We start from the raw sequence: 23583 nt of genomic DNA on the forward strand, positions 1-23583 counted from the left end.
CCAGCCAAGTGGCTTTTCTGCCTGTGCTCTTGTTGGATGTTATGCTGGGCTAACAGACAGCCCTCCAGAGCTGTGTGAAAGGACGTTACCTCGATAAGGAAAATATTCCTCCTCTTCATGTAAAGATGTTGGGGTAGGGTTTGGAGGTTTTTTCTTGTATTTAAACTTCACATCTTGTCAGAGATGGAGATTTTTATGAAGTTCCACAGGACGTATCTACTACGTATAGACTCAAAGCAGAGGTGTTAACTGAGAAAGGAAGGGATTTCAGCACAATTTGAAGACCTCTCATTTTTGCTACTTTGTTGTTTTTTTTTTTCTGTATCTATTCAGTTGCAATGCCAAATGTGTGTTTCAGGCAAAGAAAGTTTTCTCATCCCTGCTTCTCACTTCCGATGCTTGACAGTCTCACACAGATTTCAAGCCAGTGAGTAGGCTTGCTGGCTTCAGAGGAGCTGCTCATGTGCTTAGGAGCCATGTGCTTCAGGACTCCTCTGTGCATGAGAACCAGGATCTGAAAGCACTCTGACAGCCCGAAGCCAGACTTCATGCACCTTGTAATTACAAGGTAAGAAAGAAGCTGCAAATAGTGTATAAAATTATTTTTTAAATTAATTATGAGGCTTTCAGATTGACTGCAAAAATCTCAGAGGAGCAATAACGGGTATGAACTATTTCTAAAAAGAAATCATAGAAGCATAGAATCACAGAATGCTTTGGGTTGGAAGCGACCTTTAGAGGCCATCTAGTCTGACCCCGCTGCAGTAAACAGGGACATCTTCAACTGGATCTGGGTGCCCAGAGCCCCGTCCAGCCTGGCCTGGAATGTTCCCAGGGATGGGGCATCGACCACCTCTCAGGACAACCTGTGACAGTATTTCACCACCCTCACTGTAAAAAATTTCTTCCTCATATCCAATCTAAATCTACCCTCCCTCAGTTTAAAGCCATTACTCCCTGAAGTAATAAAAAACCTTTGGCAAGCAATCTTTCAGGAGAACCTTTTTTATTATGGCAGACACACCGAGGTGCCATTAAGTAAATATACTTATGAAACGAAAGTTATTCAGCAAAGAATGTTAAATTGAGTCCATGAGAGGGGGTGTAAAGCATTTTAAAAAGCAAAAGACTTGTTTATCCTACCACTCAAGTGGGGGCATCATCTTCCCAGACCTATGGAGCTTGGCTTGCAACAGCCTGACGAGTAACTCACCGGTCCCTGCCAGCAAAGCTGCGCAGCATTTGTACTTCGATGAGAACATTTTTAACAGTCAATTGCATTTGGCAAGCCCTTCAGCTAGGAGGGAGAAGATGCTCTGCATGAATCCGGGCACCGAAAGGGGCAACGGGAGGAAAGAAACAAACATTGCAAATGACGCTCGACAACTTTTTGGGCAAGCGGGAAAGAGTTTTTAATTGGAAACACCTCCGTCTCGCTCCTTTGTGAGCAGTTCATGGCTTCACTGAGCCTGGGTCAGGGATGGTAACCTACCAGGGGGAAACATCCCCGCCTCTCCCGCATCCCCAAAGCGGGATGCAGCAGCGAAAGCACCACCTCCCTGCCAGGCTCCAACAGCTGTGAAAACACAGAGATGCGACTTGTTTTAGCGGGAGCTGCTGCTTGCGAGCCGTTTTTCCCAGAGTCACAGGGTACAGCTTTGATGTTACCTTGATGAACTGAACAAAAGCTAAAACCAAAACCAAACAGAAAAACCCAAACTGAAAACACCCTCCTCCCAACTCCCCTTAGTGAAATTAAATTTAACAAGAGCAAAACCATCTCGGGATTAAAGGAATGAGATAATTTTATCTCTGGTTTTGCTGCTGATCTCTGATGTCTTTTTTATCACTCTAAAAAAATCCTACTTGTTGTACAGTCATATTGTTCTGTTTTTCTTAAAAGACTCTGGAGAGACAGCCCAAAGGATGAAATTTGCGATTTATCCACAGAGCAGGCTCAAAAAAACCCCCACAGAGAAGTGTAACCCTTTCTCATCTCTTTGCTCTGAAAGTCCACTGCTCGGCGGCAGCCACGCCAAAGCTGCTGAACGCGATGGCAGGGACGCGATACTGACAAAGTCTGGGGACTTTCCTGCTGTTGTATTAACGCCGCGCCCACAACCATGGGACACTGAGGACTTACAGCTCTATAAACTACCAGTTTAATCAAATTTAAAGCTTTAGTTAAAAATGTGGTTTATAATCCAATACTTCGATCCACCTATTAACTTTGCTTTACAGAGAAATCACTCATACAATAGTGGTTTGAGATCTGTCATTTTACCTCTGTGCTTTATTATCTGGAAAACATCTGTGTCCCAATAATTGGGCTAAAACCACATGCAAGCCTTGAAGTTATCAAAGTTTTGCTCAGACTAAGTAACGTGACTAAATCTGAACCAGGATTTCACTATTAGAGGCTGTATCTGAGTACCCTAATAGTGCTTGCAGAGACCTGGAATACGGTGGACCTACTTACAGGGGTGAAAAATTCAGTTCACTGTCATTTTAAAACTGAAATTTTACTTCTGATACTCTTTTTTGAAATTTGGTCATGCCAAAAAAAAAAAAAAAAAAAGAAAACCAAACCTGAAGCAACAAAATCAGCTTAGGAACCAATCTAGCTAAACTGATGCAATTCTGTCTTTAAACTCAGAATCACAGAATCACAGAATCACAGAATGGTCGGGGTTGGAAGGGACCTCTGTGGATCATCTAGTCCAGTCCCCCTGCCAAAGCAGGGTCACCTACAGCAGGCTGCACAGGACCTTGTCCAGGCGGGTCTTGAATATCTCCAGAGAAGGAGACTCCACAACCTCCCTGGGCAGCCTGGGCCAGTGCTCCGTCACCCTCAGAGGGAAGAAGTTCTTCCTCATGTTCAGACGGAACTTCCTGTGCCTCAGTTTGTGCCCATTGCCCCTTGTCCTGTCACTGGGCACCACTGAAAAGAGTTTGGCCCCATCCTCCTCACACCCACCCTTCAGATATTTGTAAGTATATATTAGGTCCCCTTGCAGCCTTCTCTCCCTTACTTTAAAACCACACTTATTGCCCTGCTATCAGTAAACTGCTTTGTTAAATCAATTTAAGGCAACTCGTTGCACATTTTTAAGAACAGGTATTCCTATGGTGAATATGCCAAATAATAAAGCCGGTGAGTTTTATGCCATTATCTCATAACCCCTGGAACACGGTAACTGCTTGCACGTATGCTCCCATTTTTCCTCCAAACCAGAGTGACACCGAAGATGGTTCAGATGGCCCCATTTGACCATGCACTGCCACGGACTGGGAACGCATGCAGTCTGCTACTGTACTTCAGCAGAAATTACTTTTTGCTTAAAAGCATCAACTTCTTTAAAACACAGTGACTCAATCACATGAAAACTGCACTGCAGAAAAGCTGATGAGAAGTCATGCCCTATCCAGAAAATTACTGAAAATCATCGAAACGCAGAATAGAAATTGTAATAGCAATAATTCTTTATGTGTTTTTGAAAGTGATTTACACACAGTATTCTACAAATGCTGTAACAATCAGTAGGGAAGGCAAGTAAATGTTATCTCCCTGTCACAGGCTGGCTGGCTGGCCTAGGCAGGTTAAGAGATGCATCGAATGCTACCCGCTAAATCAGCAGCGAGACTCAGATTAGAAATAAGGGGTGTCTGACATAATTTTCTGCCCTGACAATTTTAGTTCGAACGCTCTTAAAGACTTCAAGGTAATCGTTGAAAGACCTCACCACTGACAAAGTAGTTGGATTCTGGTGTTCTTTATGAGAAGGGCTTTCACTTGTCTGTTTATTACCTCCCGAGTACAGAGATGCACTGCTGTGCCCATTCATTTGAGAAAATCTCTGCCTGCATGTATGCCACAGACCATTTTGAAAGATGGTTTTATGATTCCGGAGACTCATCACTGCAACTGGACAAATTACTGAACATCAGTCGTGCACCAGACCCACACGAGGTTTCTGCAGAAGCAGATTGATTTGAGGGGAAGGCAAAAGAAGTGAAATGAGAAGAGCTGACACCACACAGTGTGGGCTTAGACTGACCACCAGCAGCTGCTGACAGAAATCCCAGCTTCAGGACGAATCACACTTGGTCACAGATTCCCTTGTCCGAGGCAGCTGATCTCTGTCATTTTTATCATTTGGAGGTGAGTATTTGCTGTGGGCGGAGTCAGAAAACTGCATCACTGAGCTCCTTGGAACTAATTTCACAGGCAGAAACTGAAGCAGAGGAAGTTCCAGCTGAACACGAGGAAGAACTTCTTCACTCTGAGGGTGTTGGAGCCCTGGAACAGGCTGCCTAGAGGGGCTGTGGAGTCTTCTTCTCTGGAGATATTCAAACCCCACCTGGACGAGGTCTTGTGCAGCCTGCTCTGGGTGACCCTGCTTCGGCAGGGGGTTGGACTAGATCACAGAATCACAGAAACACAGAGTGGTAGGGGTTGGAAGGGACCTCTGTGGGTCATCTAGTCCAACCCCCCTGCCAAAGCCGGGTCACCCAGAGCAGGCTGCACAGGACCTCGTCCAGGTGGTGTTTGAATATCTCCAGAGAAGGAGTCTCCACAGCCTCCCTGGGCAGCCTGTTCCAGTGCTCCGTCACCCTCAGAGTGAAAAGATGATCCACAGAGGTCCCTTCCAACCCCCACCACTCTGTGATTCTGTGTAATTTAAATTCTGGAGGCTGTCAGCCAGCCCTGAGGAACCAGCAGTCCACTGAACATTGGTGCAGCATGCTGATGCTCCACCTGCATTGGTTTCTGCCCTGGGTCCCCTGCTCAGCTGGAGGTTGCGAAGGACACGGTGTGAAAGGAACATCCCTGACTTGAACTGCCAGCAGAATAAGGGTATAGTAGAGGGGAGTTCCATTTCAGCACCCAGGAACTGGAAACAAATAGTTACTCCAATATTGAAAAGGTCTGGAGCTCGGATAGCAGCGCTCACCTCCGTGCTCTGGCCCTGTTTCGCTTACGGGTATGTTTGGTGCCTACAGGTGCAGCTTGAGATAAGGCCCTCTGTGCTAGGTACAGCACAACTGCAAAGCAAAGGGATGGTCCCTTCCTCAAAGTACTTGCAATCCAAATGAAAAATTACACACAGTAGTTGGGTATTGTATATAGGACAAGGAAACAGATGAAAAAGAGGTCATGGCAGGGATTATTGTCCAGGAATTTTGCAGGAATGTTTATCTGTTCTAATAGACACAGATTTTGTTCTGGTCTCTACACAGCAATCTGATCTTGAGGGCGCAGTGTGGATCTCCCTTTCATGCAAAGTAAGGTTGATAGAGATAGCATAAATATGCAAGCCTTTCTCCTTTTTGCAGTAATGCCTAAGCTACCGGCTCCAGAGGCATCCTTTTCCAAAGGGGACCACTAGTTTTCCTGGAATGCCTCTTTATTACCCAGATTTTATTGTTATGCCGTCCAAGAGGTAGAGCACGACACAGAAAGCCTCCTTGTCACCATCCGTGTTAAAGTAGGTGCAAACCCTCCCGAGCATCAACAAGGCAGCAGTAAGCACATGTCGATAGCACATGTTCCTCCGTTTCATTGTAATTCTATCAGCTTCTCTGGCCAAGTCAAACCTTTAATAAAAGTTGTGGATTGGAGAGGTGCTAAAATCTATAAATCCTCTCCCAAGTGCTAGTGGTTAGCAGTCAATACATGGAGCATGTGCAGCTGGAACCCCTTATGTTTCATTTTTGTTCTTAAAAGAAAAGGACCCAATTAGCACTGACAGACAAAAGATAAGATGAAAGACTTCCCCAATTTGCAATGCTTTTGTTTTGGTTGTGCGTGATTGCTCAGATTTTAAGCATTTGCCTCTAACACAACTGCAATCTTAATGACTTCTTCCTAATCATTTCAACATGAATTAGCAAGAATAGAGCTGCTGGGAGCAGGAGACATCTTTTTTTTACGTGCATGGGCACTTCAATGCCCAATTGTTGGCTAAAGATTCTAAGTGATATTACGAAATTAATAATAATAAATAATAAAAATTGAACAACCAACAATAAAGCATTGACATCTTCAAAATGCATCAACAATAAATGCACTCTTTGAAGGAATTTCTCTTCAGCGTTGATAGTAATAATGCCATAATTGCTGCCTGAACACTGCAAATCCTATGAAGACATCCTACCTGCCGTCTTGTCTGCTGATTGTGTATCCAAAAAGAGGATTGTTGACAAAGCTGATATTCACTCCAACTAGAGGGGTCCCATCTGCTGTCATCACCTGGCCTCGAATCACACAGGCGTGTCTGCAAGAAGGAGAAAAATGGTAAGAAATCATGTCTTTTGACAACAAGTTGAGGTATTTTCCTCTACTTCTGGGAATTTCTATGGATTAGAAAGCCAAGGCCCTTACGTCCTGGAAAGCTGGGGTCCTTGCTGTGTGTCTTGATGGTGGGATGCTGCTATTGAAGACTTTCTCAGCAGTTGTATAAGAGTATTCAATACCAAAACTGAGGTCTACCTTTATCCCACTCTTGAAAAGCAACTGCTGCAGCATATCCTTCATTAACTACGGACTTCTGTAGGGTTCACAACACCACATCGGAATTTGCTACAACCAACTAAGTTTCACAATGTCTTGACAATACTGCCCTAATTAAGGGCAAAGCACATTTTAGAATCAAAGAGAACAGAAACCTACCAAGCACTGCATGGACATCTTTAAGGCACAAAAGCCACAGAAGCACCCTGACCAAGGCTTGACAGCTCATTTCTTCCACGCTTGGGAAAACCACGACAGATAATTTGCTAGGTTCAAATAGCTTCCCTACAAATTGCTTGGGGAACTGAGCACGATAACAGGACAGGCTTTTACCTCCCGTCTTTTTCTTTCCAAGTTTGGTAGATTGCACTATTTTATAGGCCACATCTATTCCAATTACTCTATGCTCTGTAATGTGCTCTTTTATCTAAGGATTTCAAGGATCTTTACAAACATTGATTAATATTGCACTATAGGTATTTTAGAGAGAGAGGAAATAAAACACAGAGTGATTTTCAGTTGTCCAAGGTCAGTCAGAAAATTTGCAGTAAAGCCAAAGACAGATTTTCTATGTTTTTATTCCAAAGTCTGTTTCCAGACCTCTAAGTCATTACTACATTGCTACAATAGGAGCTTCCTGTAAAGACAAAGCATCACACGTCTGCGAGAGTGTCTGAACCCAATTTTGGGCTGAAGGTAACTATATTTCTGAGCAGCAACAGCAAATTGTGGTGTCAGAGTGCTAACGTGACCCAGTGAGTGATTTTCCTAACTGCTGTCCTGCCGGTGAGCAGAGATGGAAAGCCGATGTTTCTACAAGTGCAGGACCAGATCTCAGCTAGAGTAAATCATCTCAGCTGCACTTGCTATCTACCCACTTCAGCTGAGAAATGTCGCTTTACTGGTTCACTGAGGCAAAGGAGGATACCTGCAATGTTTTGTAAACATGATTTCATAAACACGGATCATCAGGGAAAGATTAAGTTATTTTCTTACGGTCCACCTAAAAATCTGATATTGTATAATGCAAGGAGACAAAGTACAATTCCTATTTAATAATAGCACTAGTTGTGTATTCCACAGTACAGAAAACAGACCATTTGTCAGGGAATCTAAAATAAAACTCCTACTAATCTAAATGGAGATCTCCACTATTAACAGAAATTCTTAAAGCGCTACCAGAATGTGTTGGCAATCTAAAATGTGACTGAATTCATACACAATATTGGAACCGGCCATGGGAATATGAAATAATGGAATTGATTTTTCTGTCACTGAGTTTTCTCTGTTATATCATCACTGACTTGTAAGGAGTCATGTAGGAAAAGACTTGGACTCAGCTTGGAGCTGACAACATTCTTCATACTTCTATTGCTTCTCCCACTGAAGGCTCTAACTCAGCTTCTCATATACAATAAATTCAAAATAATATTCCCATACAGTAACATGCGCATCACTCTCTAACAGGCAGGCAAAGCATAACTCAAAGGACCACGATGCCATGGAATATGCTTGGAAAAATGTCAATGCTCGGAATAACACCACTGAATTCAACAGGTCACCAACCGTAGTCTAATTTTTGCACAAAGTGAGTATGTCTAATCACATCTGAGCTAAGAGTAGAAGCCAGGCCTTCTCTTCCCAGATTTTTCCATGAACCCCTCCACCCTACCCCATCTCCTTTTCCATCCTTTAAAGAGACCTGAGGAAGGGTTTGAAACTATCTTCTCTCAGCTTCTCATTAAATGGCCGCATGTTTTGGTAAAGGCAAGGAATCACTACAGACTTATGCTTGAAAACTAAGACCTTCTTGTCGCAGAGCATGAGGGACTTGGTATTCTGAATTACTGACAGCATATTCAAGCCAATGCTGGGACTACGAATGTTTTAAAATACTTGAGAGACCAGATCATGCATTTTTGTGAACCCAAAAGGAACAATTCCATCTGTTCTTTCTTCCAAGAGTTAAAAGCAAGCAAAGGAAAAAATACATGTTGCAGGTGTCTCTCCTGCTGCCCTACACAAAACACACGTCCAAGCAGTTGCAAATTTCTGAGTGATATTGCAAGCACATTGGCCTAGGTCCTCAGCTCATGTTAATGGAAGGATGTGCTTTATATTAGCAAGCATCTGGTCTATTACTTATCACTGACAACTATTTCTTCAATAATGTGCACCAGCACAACATGGACAAACAAAGAGCTTCCTCTCACCTTGGCAGCTGTAACAAACACATTTGAACTCCCACCTTCCAGGAAGAGCCTTGGTTCTCTTTTAGACGAAGCTTCGTGGCACTGCACTCCAACTCCGTGAGCACATCTACATGCTCACTAACTCAGACAATGCTGGCATCTCTTCTCAGAGAAGAAGCTCGTCAGCAAGCCCAGCTGCATCCACCATCCTCCCGAGGACTATAACAATAGCTTTATTTACGTGCTATAAGGAAAGATGTTCTGACAAAGGGGACATCTTTCTCAAACCACAGTGACAAAAAGAAGCTGGAACAACATGCACAAATCTGAATTCAGTTAAAAGCACGAGGGATGGAAATTGGAGGAAAACCAAAGCCCAGACTGTGCCTGATCAGCCTCAAATCTTCTTCCATGGGTGACAAAATTTGCCCCACTTGGGAAAAACAGCTAATACAGTGCATGGGAAGCAGCTGGCTTCTCTAGTGTCAACGTGTCCTTTCTGGAGGCAAGATCGACTACCCACAACACACTGAGCCCCCCAGGAACCCAGTTAATGCTAATTGAGTCAGCCGTTTCCTTCAGAAGACCTTGGTCTAAATGCAATTACACTACAAACAAGTGGTACTGCTAAGACGCTCAGCTGTGCTAGAAGGTCTCCCAATATATTTACATAAAATTATCTCTCACGTTAATAGAAGAGATTTATTCCATCAGTCTAGGCCTGCCAGTTCAGAGTGTTTTCTGCAGATGAACAAAATTGAATTTCTCGTAGTTGGAGCCTCATCTTCTCATTGAATTATTAACAGATTCCATCTACTGCCTCTGTTTTCCGGCTTTTTTGTTTGTTTCTTTCTTTCTTTCATTACTGTTACATCAAGCTCTATCGCTTCTTGTTTTAAAATGAACAGCAGTCTGCTTTTTTTCTTCTTCTTTAATTAGACTTTTCCTTTTTTTTTTTTTAATTTGTCCATAAAATCTTCCCTGAAACACCAAATCATTGTCGAAATACTATCTAGAATGCCAGATGCCGTATCAGACAATTTTACACCATCACTTTGTGATGTCATTCTTTATTCCCTAGAAAATTAAATGAAGTCTGCCTGGTAAGATCTGTGCCACAGTGGCAAACGAGACAGGGGTGCACCGATGCCCTTACTTTCCCATTGCTGATATATAAAGAAAGTTTGACAAGCTGTCAACAAGATTTAAGCAAACAAAACCAGCTTTAGAACAGAAGCCAGAAAAGTAAATTCCCCAAAAGCCATTTCACATTACGGGAACACGTTAAAGATTTGTCTTCAATACTGACTCTGATCCAGTGTCTCATAACTGAGACACTGCCCCTTCCAATGCTACTTATTCATAGATGTTTTCTGCTGACATGGTGCTTGGCACTGGGAAATAGACAAAAATACTACTTCTGCAACACATTTTTCATTGGGAAAAGAAAATTCCATGCATCCTAAACCCTCTTTTGCTTCAAAAAATGTATATTCTTTCCTTGACTGAGAATAGACACTATGGGAAATCTCATCCTAATGAATTTCCGCAGCGCCTCAAAATATTTCCACCGTAACTCATTATGCCTTCTCCTTTAAAGGTTTCAGATGTGTGGAGATGCTTATCATGACTGCTTAGCCAAGTTATTCACACAAATATTTTAATTTTCCACTATAAATCTCTTCATGTCTTTGATCTTGTTTACCACGTCTATATTTTATTGGTATAGACAAGCTAGGGATTCATCCTTCTGCTTTGGATGAAACTTTACCGGAGCGTCATGCAGTGAGACTGCAGAAAGTTCTTGCTTGTTGTTAAGAGTGTTATTAATGAAATTAGGTGATCTCGGTCATATTTCTTCCTCTGCTACAGATTTTCTGTGTGACAATGGTCATGTCAGCTAGTCTGTACGTGTCTTTGTTCTCCACCTGCAAAACAACAATTGAAGCATATCCCCTCCTTTCAGAGAAATTAGAAGGGAAATTGTAGTAATCTGCTAACCCCTCGCACAGAGATTTTTACATTCTCATGGCACTTCATCTGTGAGATGCTCAGACACCTTGCTGCCAAGTGCCTATAAACACGGTCAGTTGTTGCGAGCACAGTCTCATGGCTTCAGCTGCTGTGACCTTTTTCCTTGATAATAATGCAGGATGCAGCAAAATGTACCTTGTCCATAGTGGGTTGAACGCGCCTGTCTCACGTCAAACAACCTCGGGGCAGTCTAGTGCTAGGAGAGATGGGAAAATTGGTAGAATGCCAGGTAAAAGCTAAAGGCATCATGATCAAACACACAGACACAGAGAAAATGCCTGAGCTTGACAGATGAAGGACAAAAGATGAAGAGGAAACAGCCAGATACAGACCTTCAAGCTCGTTGCTTGTGGCAGTATTTCCCTCAAAAGCTGCCTGCAAAAACAGCCCTGCCCACTTGCCTCTTAACTGTGCAGAAAAAACTCCTGGTAGTCTTTCCTTGAGCTGAGTCAATCCCTGTCTAGCTTCTTCAGCTCAGTTTAGCTGTAGGAAAAGCTTAAACTTGAAACCCACCTACTGATCCCAGCTGCCATCTGAATTAAGGAGTTAAGGTTAGAAAAAAGAATGGAAAAGATCCTGCTGAAGGGCTCCTTGTTAAACAAGAAAGGCACATTTATATGAAAAAAGTGGAAATTAAGAAGCAGTCATCCAGAAAGACTCCCACACCACCACGGATAGCGAGTTTCTGAAAGGGTTTGGCACATGTTTGGCAGCTGCGATACAAATCGTTAATTAGGCTCAGCCGAGAAGCTCGCCAATCAGGGGAGCACCAGAACGCCACTGTCAATCTGATGGAGGGACTAAATGTGCTGACATTCGACCAAGTCCCAAACAGGGACTTGCTAAAGTGGTGCTGACAGACGTGGTTTGCAACAGATCCTGCCACTCAACTTTCTGAGCAGCTGATGGGGTAGGAGACCCAGGAGAAAATGAGTGCATGATGGACAGCAAAGTTTAAAAAAGCTCTGACCAGGTTCAATAAAAGCAAATCAATTCTAAGTTGTTTGCAGCAAGAAACACTATCATCTGCTCTGTTTGTTTAACCTACTTAGTGAAGCCATTTATAAGGTCCCATCGCTGAAGGGTCAGGAGATGCTGATGTGGGTATGGTCCTTAACTGTTAACCTTTTGCAAGAAACCTTCTACTGCCTTTGAGATATTCTAAAAAACACACAGTAAAGCCAACGGAATGAAATCCTTATTATATGTGCATATGCTTATTATAATGAAAACCCATTACTTCTATTGTCTTAAGAAGGACAGGGGAAAAAGCAACACTTTTACAGATGTGGCTAATGAAGTTGGTATTTGAAGTACAGAGGAAAGTGCTTATTAATGAAGATTTACAATAATACCTCTAGATGCAGATTTTTATTCTTGTTGTCTCTTTAGAGTCTAACCTCACAGTATCAAAACAGCGGGTCTTCTTCATCTGCTATTTTTAGTACTCATGAGCAGGATTGCTTTTGTTGACCAGCTGTTGTCCACTTTCTCATGCACTTCCCTGCATTCTGCTCCGTGAAGACTTACAGACTGACAGTTCTCAAAAACCTCCTTTGGCATCATCTTTGTTAGTAATATTAGTGACTCCAAAAGCAAAAGAAGGCATCTTTACTGCATGACAGTTTAGCTACAAAATGTAGCATCATTTGAGGACTACCTACCACTTCTAGAAAACCCACGATGGAACAATGATTGGTCTCAACACAATTCCCTGTGGGCTCCATTCCTGAAAGACTCAGACCCTTATTGCTTTGAAAACTTCTCCCAGGATGTGAACCTTATTCACCTACTCGACGTGTGTCCTTTTTCTATTTACAAAAGCACAATCTTCCTCTCTGATCTGCCAAGCAATCTGGCCACTGTTGGAAAGAGATGCCACTTCTGCCATCTAAAACATCTTTGGTCTCTATGCCTCATTGACTCGCTATTTTTGCATCCCAGGATTTCTCAGTTGAGCTATAATGGGAAGGTGGGAGGATAAGGGATACAGGAAGGCTGCTCAGCAAATAGGAAATAAAGAGGAAAAGACACTGATGCTGGCCTCCGAAAATATAAAACTGGCTCCAACTATACAATTTAAGTGAAAGTATTTCAGAACAGAGTTTTATAGGAAACTCAGTGCTTAATGGAGTTGGGCTGTACTGTACTGAAAAGTTTCAGTGAAGAATCTTTCTATCCACAATGTGGTTGACAAAGTCGTGCTTTAAAAGTTGATGATTCTCTGCTTTACTTCAGTACAACCAAAGAAACACTCTCTTGCTCTGCACGAGGTCTCAAGGAAAAAGAATCACACTCCTGTTTTTTCAGGTCTGTAAAATCCAAGTCAGGTGTTCAATAGCTCGTAAGGTGTAAGATGATTTTTCCACTTGACACTAAATTATGCTTATTTCATAATTTTTCAGAAGTGATCCTACAACCATTATTTCAACGAGAGGTAAAGACTTTATGGTGTAATAATTTTCAGAGATGAATAATATATTCATGTCAAGTCTTCACAAAAAGTCCCTGCAGAACTTACCAGTTCTGTATAAATATAGTATTTTACATCTGGTATTTATTTCATAAACTGTGGCCACATACTCAGCTCTGCAGAAGACCCCAAATAAAAGCAATTCCTTCCATTGAATCTGAGGCACCATGAAAGCAAAATTGAGAAGGACAGAAGGAAAAAGACATTATGTCCAAGTTAATTGTAAAATGAGCTCTCTTTTTGATGATCATAAGGAAAGTTCTTTAACTGCATATAAGCTGTCTGATAGCTTTGTAATGATCCAAAGGAATCAGGAAAAAAAATGGTTCAATAAAATATATAAGATTTTATGATTGTGATTTCAAAACTGCTTTTTCATGTAGGAGTTTTCAACCAATTTAGGAAGTAAATGTCACACTCAAAGGACAGACTCATCCTGATGTATTGAAATGGTTGAAAACTGTGCTGGGACTCTGCTGTCAGCATCCGACAGTGAGCAGCGACTGCCCCACAGCTGGTTTGGCAAGGCAGAACTTTACCCCTTCAGTGCAAAGCCAGCAGGACCTGCTCACACCAGTTTCCCCTGAAGTTTAAAGTGGGAAAGGAGATTTTACGCTGAGCTGGCTGAGGGGTGCTCAAGCTCTCCAGTCTGGTCTGGGGTCAGCAAATCTCTGCAGAGGCGAGGCAGCAAAGAGCTCGGGGTAGAGAGCTCCAGCTTTTTGCAGAATGAAGGTGTCAGGGACCCACATGAGAACCGCTACAACAGTGAGCTGGTACTTAACTTGAAGAAGCCCTATGCAGTAATGAAATAATAAAATCTGTCTCTTGAACAGGATATGCTGTTTCTAGTGATGTTATTATACTGAACAGAGCTACTGACTCAGCACATAGCTGTCATGCCAGACATGTCCATCAATGAGTAACGTAAAACGATGGCCACGTGGGCTCCTCTTTTTTTCAGAGGAAGGTACCTTGAATATTGAATAAATATTAATCAAATATCTATGTGCCAGATCCAGGAGGATAAATCAGCATCTACACCATAGTTCAGACTCCTAAAACCAAACGTGCATGTCAGCACCTGTGTAATCCAGGAGGTACTTAACTCATTAGGAGTTTTGTTTTTCTGCTTGGGAGTTTTGAAGGCTTGAGTTTTGCTTTCCGCACACTCCAAGAACTCCTAGGTACACAGGTATCACCTGAGACCTTTTAATCCCAGGTACTGGAGGGTGCAGCATTTATATCAGCTGCCTCGCCTGATCCTGGAAGCATGCCCAAATCCCAGCAGGAAGATCCTGCTCAAGAGTTTGTGCTTGGTAATAAATGTCTTTTAGTGTTCGTTAAAAACTGCACCCCACTTTTTCGAGTGACTGTACACAGGACTTCATTCTACTGCCACTTGTGACAGAGGAATATAATTACACTACGATTGGGCTATCTATGTTATGGAAAGAAACATAAAAATGGATAGAAATTTTGCTTTCATAGAGTCCTGTGGGTACAGATTCCACAAAGTGGAAGCAAGTAGCTGCATGTATCGCGTTAGTTTATTATATAGAAATAATGCCATGCTCAACTCAAAATCACTTTAAGCTGAAATAATACCATACTATGTAATTTTAAATCAAAAGAAAAAGGTAAATATTGAAAAGGCATATGTGTGTATATATATATATATATATGCCCTGTACACTGAAAAGGTAAGTTTTAAAAGTATACTTTCCTGTACTTAAAAGGAATAATTACCAAAACAAAAAGCACTAAGTCTTTCAAAATTCCTTGTTATTCTCCTACTTTTCAAAAAGCTATGATTTGTAGCTACAAAGCAACAAAAGCAGAATGATGCCTTTGGAAGACAGTAATGCTGGGAAAGGGAGGATTTGAAGCAGTGCTGTGTTAGCTTGGGTTAAAATACGACCCCATTCTCGTCTAGGTAGGTACGGTGCTGTGCCATGAGTGCTCACTCTCAGGAACTCTGGATGATGTCTAGTATCTATGACACGGTCGTAAACAGATGCAGTATTCATCTTTCAAAGCTGTCCGAAGCCGTGGAGCTGCTGTGCTCCACGAGCTCCTGCGCTTGTCGCCTCCCGGGTACCTCCAGTTCCATGGGTGCATCCAACCCACGGCGTTTCGCTGCCAGCCCAACGGAGACACATCCCACTGGAGCCGGGCCAGAGCCAGGGGTTGGACCAGCCAGCTACGGAGAAATCATCAGCAGAAAGCCACACCTGGTGACTTTGGGTTTTTTGACTTCTAACTTTGGCAAGAAAAGAAGAGTTTCTTACTTCACTGTATCAAAATCACACTTTTATTGAGAGAAAAATACAGAAATGACAGAGCACTTCGGTTTTGCTGAGAAGGAAGCTCAGGAAAATCTGCTGGGGTGAACCTGCAGCCCTCCAGATGTGGGAAGAAACAGGTGAAAGGGAAAGAGAAAGTGCTTTGAATGCCTTCCTTCAAGGACACTAAGATATCGTAATATTCTTCAAAATCACAGAATCACAGAGTCACAGAATGGTAGGGGTTGGAAGGGACCTCCGTGGGTCATCTAGTCCAACCCTCCCGCTGAAGCAGGGTCACCTACAGCAGACTGCACAGGACTGCGTCCAGGCAGGTCTTGAATATCTCCAGAGAAGGAGACTCCACAACCTCCCTGGGCAGCCTGTTCCAGTGCTCCGTCACCCTCAGAGGGAAGAAGTGCTTCCACATGTTCAGATGGAACTTCCTATGCTTCAGTTTGTGCCTGTTGCCCTTGTCCTGTCACTGGGCACCACTGAAAAGAGCTTGGCCCCATCCTCCTGACACCCAACCTTCAGATATTTGTAATCATTTATTAGGTCCCCTCGCAGCCGCCTTTTCTCCAGGCTGAACAAGCCCGGCTCCCTCAGCCTCTCCTTGTAGGACAGATGTTCCAGTCCCCTCACCATCCTCGTAGCCCTCCGCTGGACTCTCTCCAGTAGCTCTTCATCTTTCCTGAACTGGGGAGCCCAGAACTGGACACAGTACTCCAGATGAGGCCTCACTAGGGCAGAGTAGAGGGGAAGGAGAACCTCCCTCGTCCTGCTGGCCACACTCTTCTTGATGCACCCCAGGATCCCATTGGCCTTCTTGGCAGCCAGGGCACACTGCTGGCTCATGGTTAACCTGTCGTCCACCAGGACACCCAGGTCCCTCTCCGCAGAGCTGCTCTCCAGCAGGTCCACCCCAAGCCTGTACTGGTGCATGGGGTTGTTCCTCCCCAGGTGCAGGACCCTGCACTTGCCATTGTTGAACCTCATCAGGTTCCTCTCTGCCCAGCTTTCCAGCCTGTCCAGGTCACACTGAATGGCAGCACAGCCTTCCGGTGTATCTACCACACCTCCCAGTTTGGTGTTGTCAGCAAACTTGCTGAGGGTACATTCTAACTCTTCATCCAGGTCATTGATGAAGAAGTTAAACAAGACTGGGCCCAGTACTGACTCCTGAGGGACACCAGTAGTTACCAGCCTCCAACTAGACTCAGCGCCGCTGATGACAACCCTCTGAGTTCTGCCATTCAGCCAGTTCTCAATCCACTTCACTGACCACTCATCCAGCCCACACTTCCTGAGCTTCCCTAGGAGGATATCATGGGAGACTGTGTTGAAAGCCTTGCTGAAGTCGAGGTAGACAACATCCACGGCTCTCCCTTCGTCTACCCAGCCAGTCATGTCATCGTAGAAAGCTATTAGATTGGTCAGGCATGATTTCCCCTTGGTGAATCCATGCTGACTACTCCTGATAACCTTCTTTTCTTCCACTTGCTTGATGATGGCCTCCAGGATAAGCTGCTCCATCACCTTTCCCGGGATGGAGGTGAGGCTGACCGGCCTGTAGTTCCCTGGGTCCTCCTTCTTGCCCTTTTTGAAGACTGGAGTGACATTGGCCTTTCTCCAGTCCTCGGGCACCTCTCCTGTCCTCCAGGACAGAATTGATCCAAATGGACTACCAAAACATTCCAAAAGCCATTTTGATCCTCCCCTATTCTCTTACTTGTTCTTTGGCTATGATCAATACTCACCATTTTGCTTTTGATGAGGCTTGGGATCGATGCAGTTTAACTGTGACAATAAAAACCATCCATTTATTTATTTATGGTAAAATGGATGTAGAGCATACCTGTCTATCTTAGCATCTAACAGTGCTTGTGCGACCCTCCCTAGCTGGGTCAGTAAGGTACGCTGTACAGCCTGGCACACAGGGTGGTGTCTTTCTTTTAGGAAAGACAGACCAACAAGGAGAGGTGGGGGAGTTGCTCTATATGTGAGGGAGCAACTGGAATGCATTGAGCTTGGCCTGGGGGCAGGTGAAGAAGGAGTTGAAAGCTTGTGGGTTAGAATTAAGGGACAGGCTCACACGGGTGACATTACGGTGGGTGTATACTACAGGCCACCTGACCAGGAGGAGGAGGTTGATGAGGCCTTCTACAGGCAGCTGCAAGCAGCCTCACAGTCACAGGCCCTGGTTCTCATGGGGGACTTCAACCACCCTGACATCAGCTGGGAAGACCATACAGCTAGGCAGGCGCAATCCAGGAGGTTCCTACAGAGCATCGATGATAACTTTCTGATGCAAGTGGTGGAGGAACCAACAAGGAAAGGCGCACTGCTGGACCTTGTATTAACAAACAAGGAGGGACTGGTGGATGACGTGAAGGTTGGAGGTAGACTCGGCTGCAGTGACCATGAAATGGTCGAGTTCAGGATCCTGCGTGGAGGAAGCAGGGCGATAAGCAGGATCAAAACCCTGGACCTCAGGAGGGCTGACTTTGCCCTCTTCAAGGAGCTACTGGGAGGAATCCCGTGGGCCAGGGCTCTCGAAGGCAGGGGGGTCCATGAGTGCTGGTCGCTTTTTAAACAACACTTCTTCCATGCACAGAAGCAATGCATCCCCCTGAGAAAGAAATTTAGCAAAGGAGGCAGGAGACCTGCATGGTTAAACAAGGAGCTTCTAGCGGAGATCAGGCAGAAGAGAAAGGTGCATGGAATGTGGAAAGAGGGACAGGCCACTTGGGAAGAGTACAGAAACGTAGTGAGGGCATGCAGGGATGCGACGAGGAAGGCCAAGGCTCACCTGGAATTGAAGCTGGCAAGGGATGTCAAAAACAACAAGAAGGGCTTCTTCAACTACATCAGCAGCAAAAGGAACGCTAGGGACAACGTGGGGCCACTGCTGAATGAGGCGGGTGTCCTGGTGACGGAGGATGCGGAGAAGGTAGAGTTACTGAATGCCTTCTTTGCTTCAGTCTTCAGTGCTAAGACTGGCCCTCAGGAATCCCAGGCCCCAGAGGTAAAAGAAGAAGCCTACAAAGAGGACGACTTTCCCTTGGTCGAGGAGGACTGTGTGAGGGATCGCTTAAGTGATCTGGATGTCCACAAATCCATGGGCCCCGATGGAATGCACCCACGAGTGCTGAGGGAGCTGGCGGATGTCATTGCTGAGCCACTCTCCATCATCTTTGAGAGGTCCTGGAGGACAGGAGAGGTGCCCGAGGACTGGAGAAAGGCCAATGTCACTCCAATCTTCAAAAAGGGCAAGAAGGAGGACCCAGGGAACTACAGGCCGGTCAGCCTCACCTCCATCCCGGGAAAGGTGATGGAGCAGCTTATCCTGGAGGCCATCATCAAGCAAGTGGAAGAAAAGAAGGTTATCAGGAGTAGTCAGCATGGATTCACCAAGGGGAAATCATGCCTGACCAATCTGATAGCTTTCTACGATGACATGACTGGCTGGGTAGACGAAGGGAGAGCCGTGGATGTTGTCTACCTTGACTTCAGCAAGGCTTTCGACACAGTCTCCCATGATATCCTCCTAGGGAAGCTCAGGAAGTGTGGGCTGGATGAGTGGTCGGTGAAGTGGATAGAGAACTGGCTGAATGGCAGAACTCAGAGGGTTGTCATCAGCGGCGCTGAGTCTAGTTGGAGGCTGGTGACAAGTGGTGTCCCTCAGGGGTCAGTACTGGGCCCAGTCTTGTTTAACTTCTTCATCAACGACCTGGATGAAGAGTTAGAATGTACCCTCAGCAAGTTTGCTGACGACACCAAACTGGGAGGTGTGGTAGATACACCGGAAGGCTGTGCTGCCATTCAGTGTGACCTGGATAGGCTGGAAAGCTGGGCAGAGAGGAACCTGATGAGATTCAACAAGGGCAAGTGCAGGGTCCTGCACCTGGGGAGGAACAGCCTCATGCACCAGTACAGGCTTGGGGTGGACCTGCTGGAGAGCAGCTCTGCGGAGAGGGACCTGGGTGTCCTGGTGGACGACAGGTTGACCATGAGCCAGCAGTGTGCCCTGGCTGCCAAGAAAGCCAATGGGATCCTGGGGTGCATCAAGAAGAGTGTGGCCAGCAGGACGAGGGAGGTTCTCCTTCCCCTCTACTCTGCCCTAGTGAGGCCTCATCTGGAGTACTGTGTCCAGTTCTGGGCTCCCCAGTTCAAGAAGGATGAAGAATATCATGAAGGATTCAATATCTCCTTCTCTGGAGATATTCATTGTCTTTTTGTTCAGCCTGAAGAAGAGAAGGCTGCGAGGGGACCTTATAAATGCCTACAAATATCTGAAGGGTGGGTGTCAGGAGGATGGGGCCAAGCTCTTTTCAGTGGTGCCCAGTGACAGGACAAGGGGCAATGGGCACAAACTGAAGCAGAGGAAGTTCCGTCTGAACATGTGAAAGAACTTCTTCCCTCTGAGGGTGACGGAGCACTGGAACAGGCTGCCCAGGGAGGTTGTGGAGTCTCCTTCTCTGGAGATATTCAAGACCCGCCTGGACAAGATCCTGTGCAGCCTACTGTAGGTGACCCTGCTTCGGGCAGGGGGGTTGGACTGGATGACCCACGGAGGTCCCTTCCAACCCCTACTATTCTGTGATTCTGTGATTCTGTGATTCTGTGGGTGGCGTGACCTGTTTACAGATACCTTGTCCCTCAGTAGTGGAAAAAGAAATGTGCAAATTTAATTCTGACCCTAATTTCAAACCAGGAAAATGTACTACTTTTTGTACTTAGACTACTGACCTGAGAGCAATAAGCTCTCTTGTAGCTGATACCAGATACCAGATACCAGATCCTGCTCTCTGATGTGTCTTTATAACTCAGCTGGTGCTTTCTAGATGCCCATGTCATTGGGATGGGTTAATACTGGCAGCAAGCAGATATATACAACCTGTCCCAAAAAAGTAGGGGTATAAAACACACCTACTTAAAAATCACCTGATTTCTTTTCAAATATTCTTTACAAAAAATGCCAATTCTGCACGTGGTTTGCTGAGGCACTGTGATCCTATGCCAACATCTAACATAGAAGACTCCATGGATCAGGACTTGAGCCTGTTCTTGCAATTTTCTGACAGCGTCCCTCAGGAGAGAATAAATATATCAGGTGTCCTACTTGAAAGTCAACAACTTGACACCACTGCATCTTGTGCTGCTCCTTATGGTGATGGACAACTAACAATGGCTTAAAAATACAAAGCAAACAGCAAGAGTAAGTGGTTTCAGAATCAATACGAGAACGATCAAGTAGCAGAAGAGCACTTGTTATCTGTTCATCAAAATGATGTGAAAAGACATTCTGTGCATTCAGAATTTAATTTAACTACTTGCTTTATCATCATAAACACTCATTTCAATATGGGCAATGATTATTTTTTCTTCCCAAACATGAATAATATATAATTGCTGGTATTTTGGAGGAGACAAGGTCTTTACCTTTATCCATCAGGTAATTTATCATTGTCTTTTTCTTCTGCAGTGATGAGAGAGCTTGTCAGCTCAGCTTGTTCTTAAAAAGCTGGAGTGTAATTCAATAATAAATTCACTCAAAGGCTAGCTGTCACGAGGCATTCATTTATTTGTATCCATTAGGTGATCTGCACTGCTGTTCTCTCTAAAAGGCAGCTAAGCTGTGTTTCTGGAGCCCGGGAAATACATTGCATAGCTATTCAGTCATCTCCTTCGCGCTGCTGCCACTTCTGCGTAGGCCATACAGGAATGCCAACGCGCTGTGGTTCCCCCGGGGGTGGTACTCAGCCAGCCGTGACCTGGTAAAGCCCTGAGGAGTAGGCTGTGGTTCCTGCCCTGAATAATGAGTGTGCCTGTGCCACAAGTGCCTCTGCAGGACGTCAGACACGCAGGACACAGGGGCCCAGATCACCTCTGTGTTGCCTGCTTGTGGGGGCTGCTCACAGCAAGTGGCTTGGATCCAGCTCCAGTCCTACCCCATGAGAATGATGGCTCTGGGACAAAAAGATGTACAACATCCCATGCCCAGCAATCTACACACCTGATCTACACCAAGAAGGAGATGGCTTCATGAATCACAGTGGCAGCAATCGAACGGAGAGCGTCGTCCTAAGGCAGGATGCTGGAGCCCTCCATCAGAACAAAAATCTAATGAAGTTTAACAAGAGCAAGCGCAGGGTCCTGCACCTGGCGAGGAACAACCTCCTGCACCAGTGCAGTCTTGGGGTGGACCTGCTGGAGAGCAGCTCTGCGGAGAGGGACCTGGGTGTCCTCGGGGATGACAGGTTGACCATGAGCCAGCAGTGTGCCCTGGCTGCCAAGAAGGCCAATGGGATCCTGGGGTGCATTAAGAAGAGTGTGGCCAGCAGGTCGAGGGAGGTTCTCCTCCCTCTCTCCTCTGCCTTAGTGAGGCCCCATCTGTAGTACTGTGTCCAGTTGTGGGCTCCCCAGTTCAAGAAAGATGAGGAGCTACTGGAGAAAGTCCAGCGCAGGGCTACTAGGATGATGAGAGGATTGGAGCATCTCTTCTACAAGGAAAGGCTGAGGGACCTGGGCTTGTTCAGCTTGAAGAAGGGAAGGCTGAGAGGCGACCTATAAATATCTGAAGGGTGGGTGTCAGGAGGATGGGGCCAAACTCTTTTCAGTGGTGCCCAGCGACAGGACAAGAGGCAACGGGCACAAACTGAAGCTGAGGAAGTTCCGTCTGAACATGTGGAAGAACTTCTTCCCTCTGAGGGTGACGGAGCCCTGGAACAGGCTGCCCAGAGAGGTTGTGAAGTCTCCTTCTCTGGAGATATTCAAGACCTGCCTGGACACAGTCCTGTGCAGCCTGCTCTGGGTGACCCTGCTTTGGCAGGGGGTTGGACTAGATGACCCACAGAGGTCCCTTCCAACCCCGAACATTCTGTGATCCTGTGATTCTGTGAACAAAAAGATTTCCTGACCTCCCTCCTGTTAGACGAGCTATTGAGCCAGCATCTGGAAAGGGAGAAGAAAATGGTTCTTCTTGCCCCCAGGTGCTGCTGTGATCTTCATGAAGACACTGAGAAGTTCATGGACAAGAGGGATATTATCACCTATCTGTTGTAAAAGCAACTGGATGAGATTCAACAGCGAGAACACTACTGAAGAAAGGGCATATCCACATGTGCAAATACAGTCAGTGTCTCATTTTCCCAGACTAACTGGGTCCCAGATGGCCCCAGGCCATGCTCTTCCACAGAGAAGCCACTGTCTGACCACTGCTGAAGTGCTGCCATTTCCAGGGTAACAACAGAGCTGTTTAAAGGCTCAGCTTTCTAGGTCGTGAAAACAGGCTACTGAAAACACAAGGAGAAGCCAGGTAACCAGAAAACACTTGCAATGGTGGAGTTTATCCAGATCTATAGGATCTTTAAGAATTAGCAGGAATGCACGATGTCTTTTAACACCCCAAAAGAGTAATGGCATTTTTAGCAACCCAACAGACCGATACGCACAGGCTGGGTGGTATGGTACTGTCTCAGAGGAAGATATACCTTCTGTTGAGGTCCTTCACTGTTCTTTGCAGCCGCTCTTGTGATGAGTCAAGGTATTTAACTTGAGAGATGCGATACAATCACAGCTTGAGGTGACATCTCTGTAGACCATACTTAGCAATACACACCCTATGCTGATATTTTAAGAATGGCAACCTCATAAATCATCGCTGTCTCCGTATAATTCTTTGTGTTAACGTAAATGGAACAAGGAGCCCCATTTATTAGTTCCACTGCAGTTAATGAAAAGCAATCATTAAAACCCTCCTATTGATTTGAATCTTTGCATTCCCTCACTCTAGTAATCTATACGCCAGATAAACATTTCTGCTAGCAGGTGCTCCTTTTGAATCCTGAATCTTTCTTTAGCGGGATGTATACAGATGGCATGTAATTCCTTCCTACACAGAGACCTACCATCAGATCTATGACATGCTTGTAATTCCTGTAGGAGTTTATGTGGCCCTACACGATGCAGCCTTTCTGCTGGTCCTCTGCTGGCAATCCCATAAGCAAATTCACTGTATAAAGGAGAAATTCACATTATTTCCCCCCAACTCTGTATGATGCTGAATGCAAGGAGCCTTTAAAG

At 45.0% G+C, this 23583-nt stretch overlaps 1 protein-coding gene across 17 annotated transcripts in view; it reads right to left on the reverse strand.

Annotated features, from left to right (window-relative positions):
• The window catches only part of TENM4 (teneurin transmembrane protein 4), a 648250-nt gene that overhangs the window by 81742 nt on the left and 542925 nt on the right, over window positions 1-23583 (reverse strand). For all 17 annotated transcript variants that reach the window (XM_075416263.1, XM_075416294.1, XM_075416284.1 and 14 more), the window contains one exon: window positions 6159-6278. In XM_075416263.1, the coding sequence (XP_075272378.1) occupies window positions 6159-6278 (120 nt within the window). The remainder of the gene's footprint in view (window positions 1-6158; window positions 6279-23583) is intronic.

The sequence above is a fragment of the Opisthocomus hoazin genome, chromosome 1 (assembly GCF_030867145.1).
Source record: "Opisthocomus hoazin isolate bOpiHoa1 chromosome 1, bOpiHoa1.hap1, whole genome shotgun sequence".
Classification (NCBI taxonomy): Eukaryota; Metazoa; Chordata; class Aves; order Opisthocomiformes; family Opisthocomidae; genus Opisthocomus; species Opisthocomus hoazin.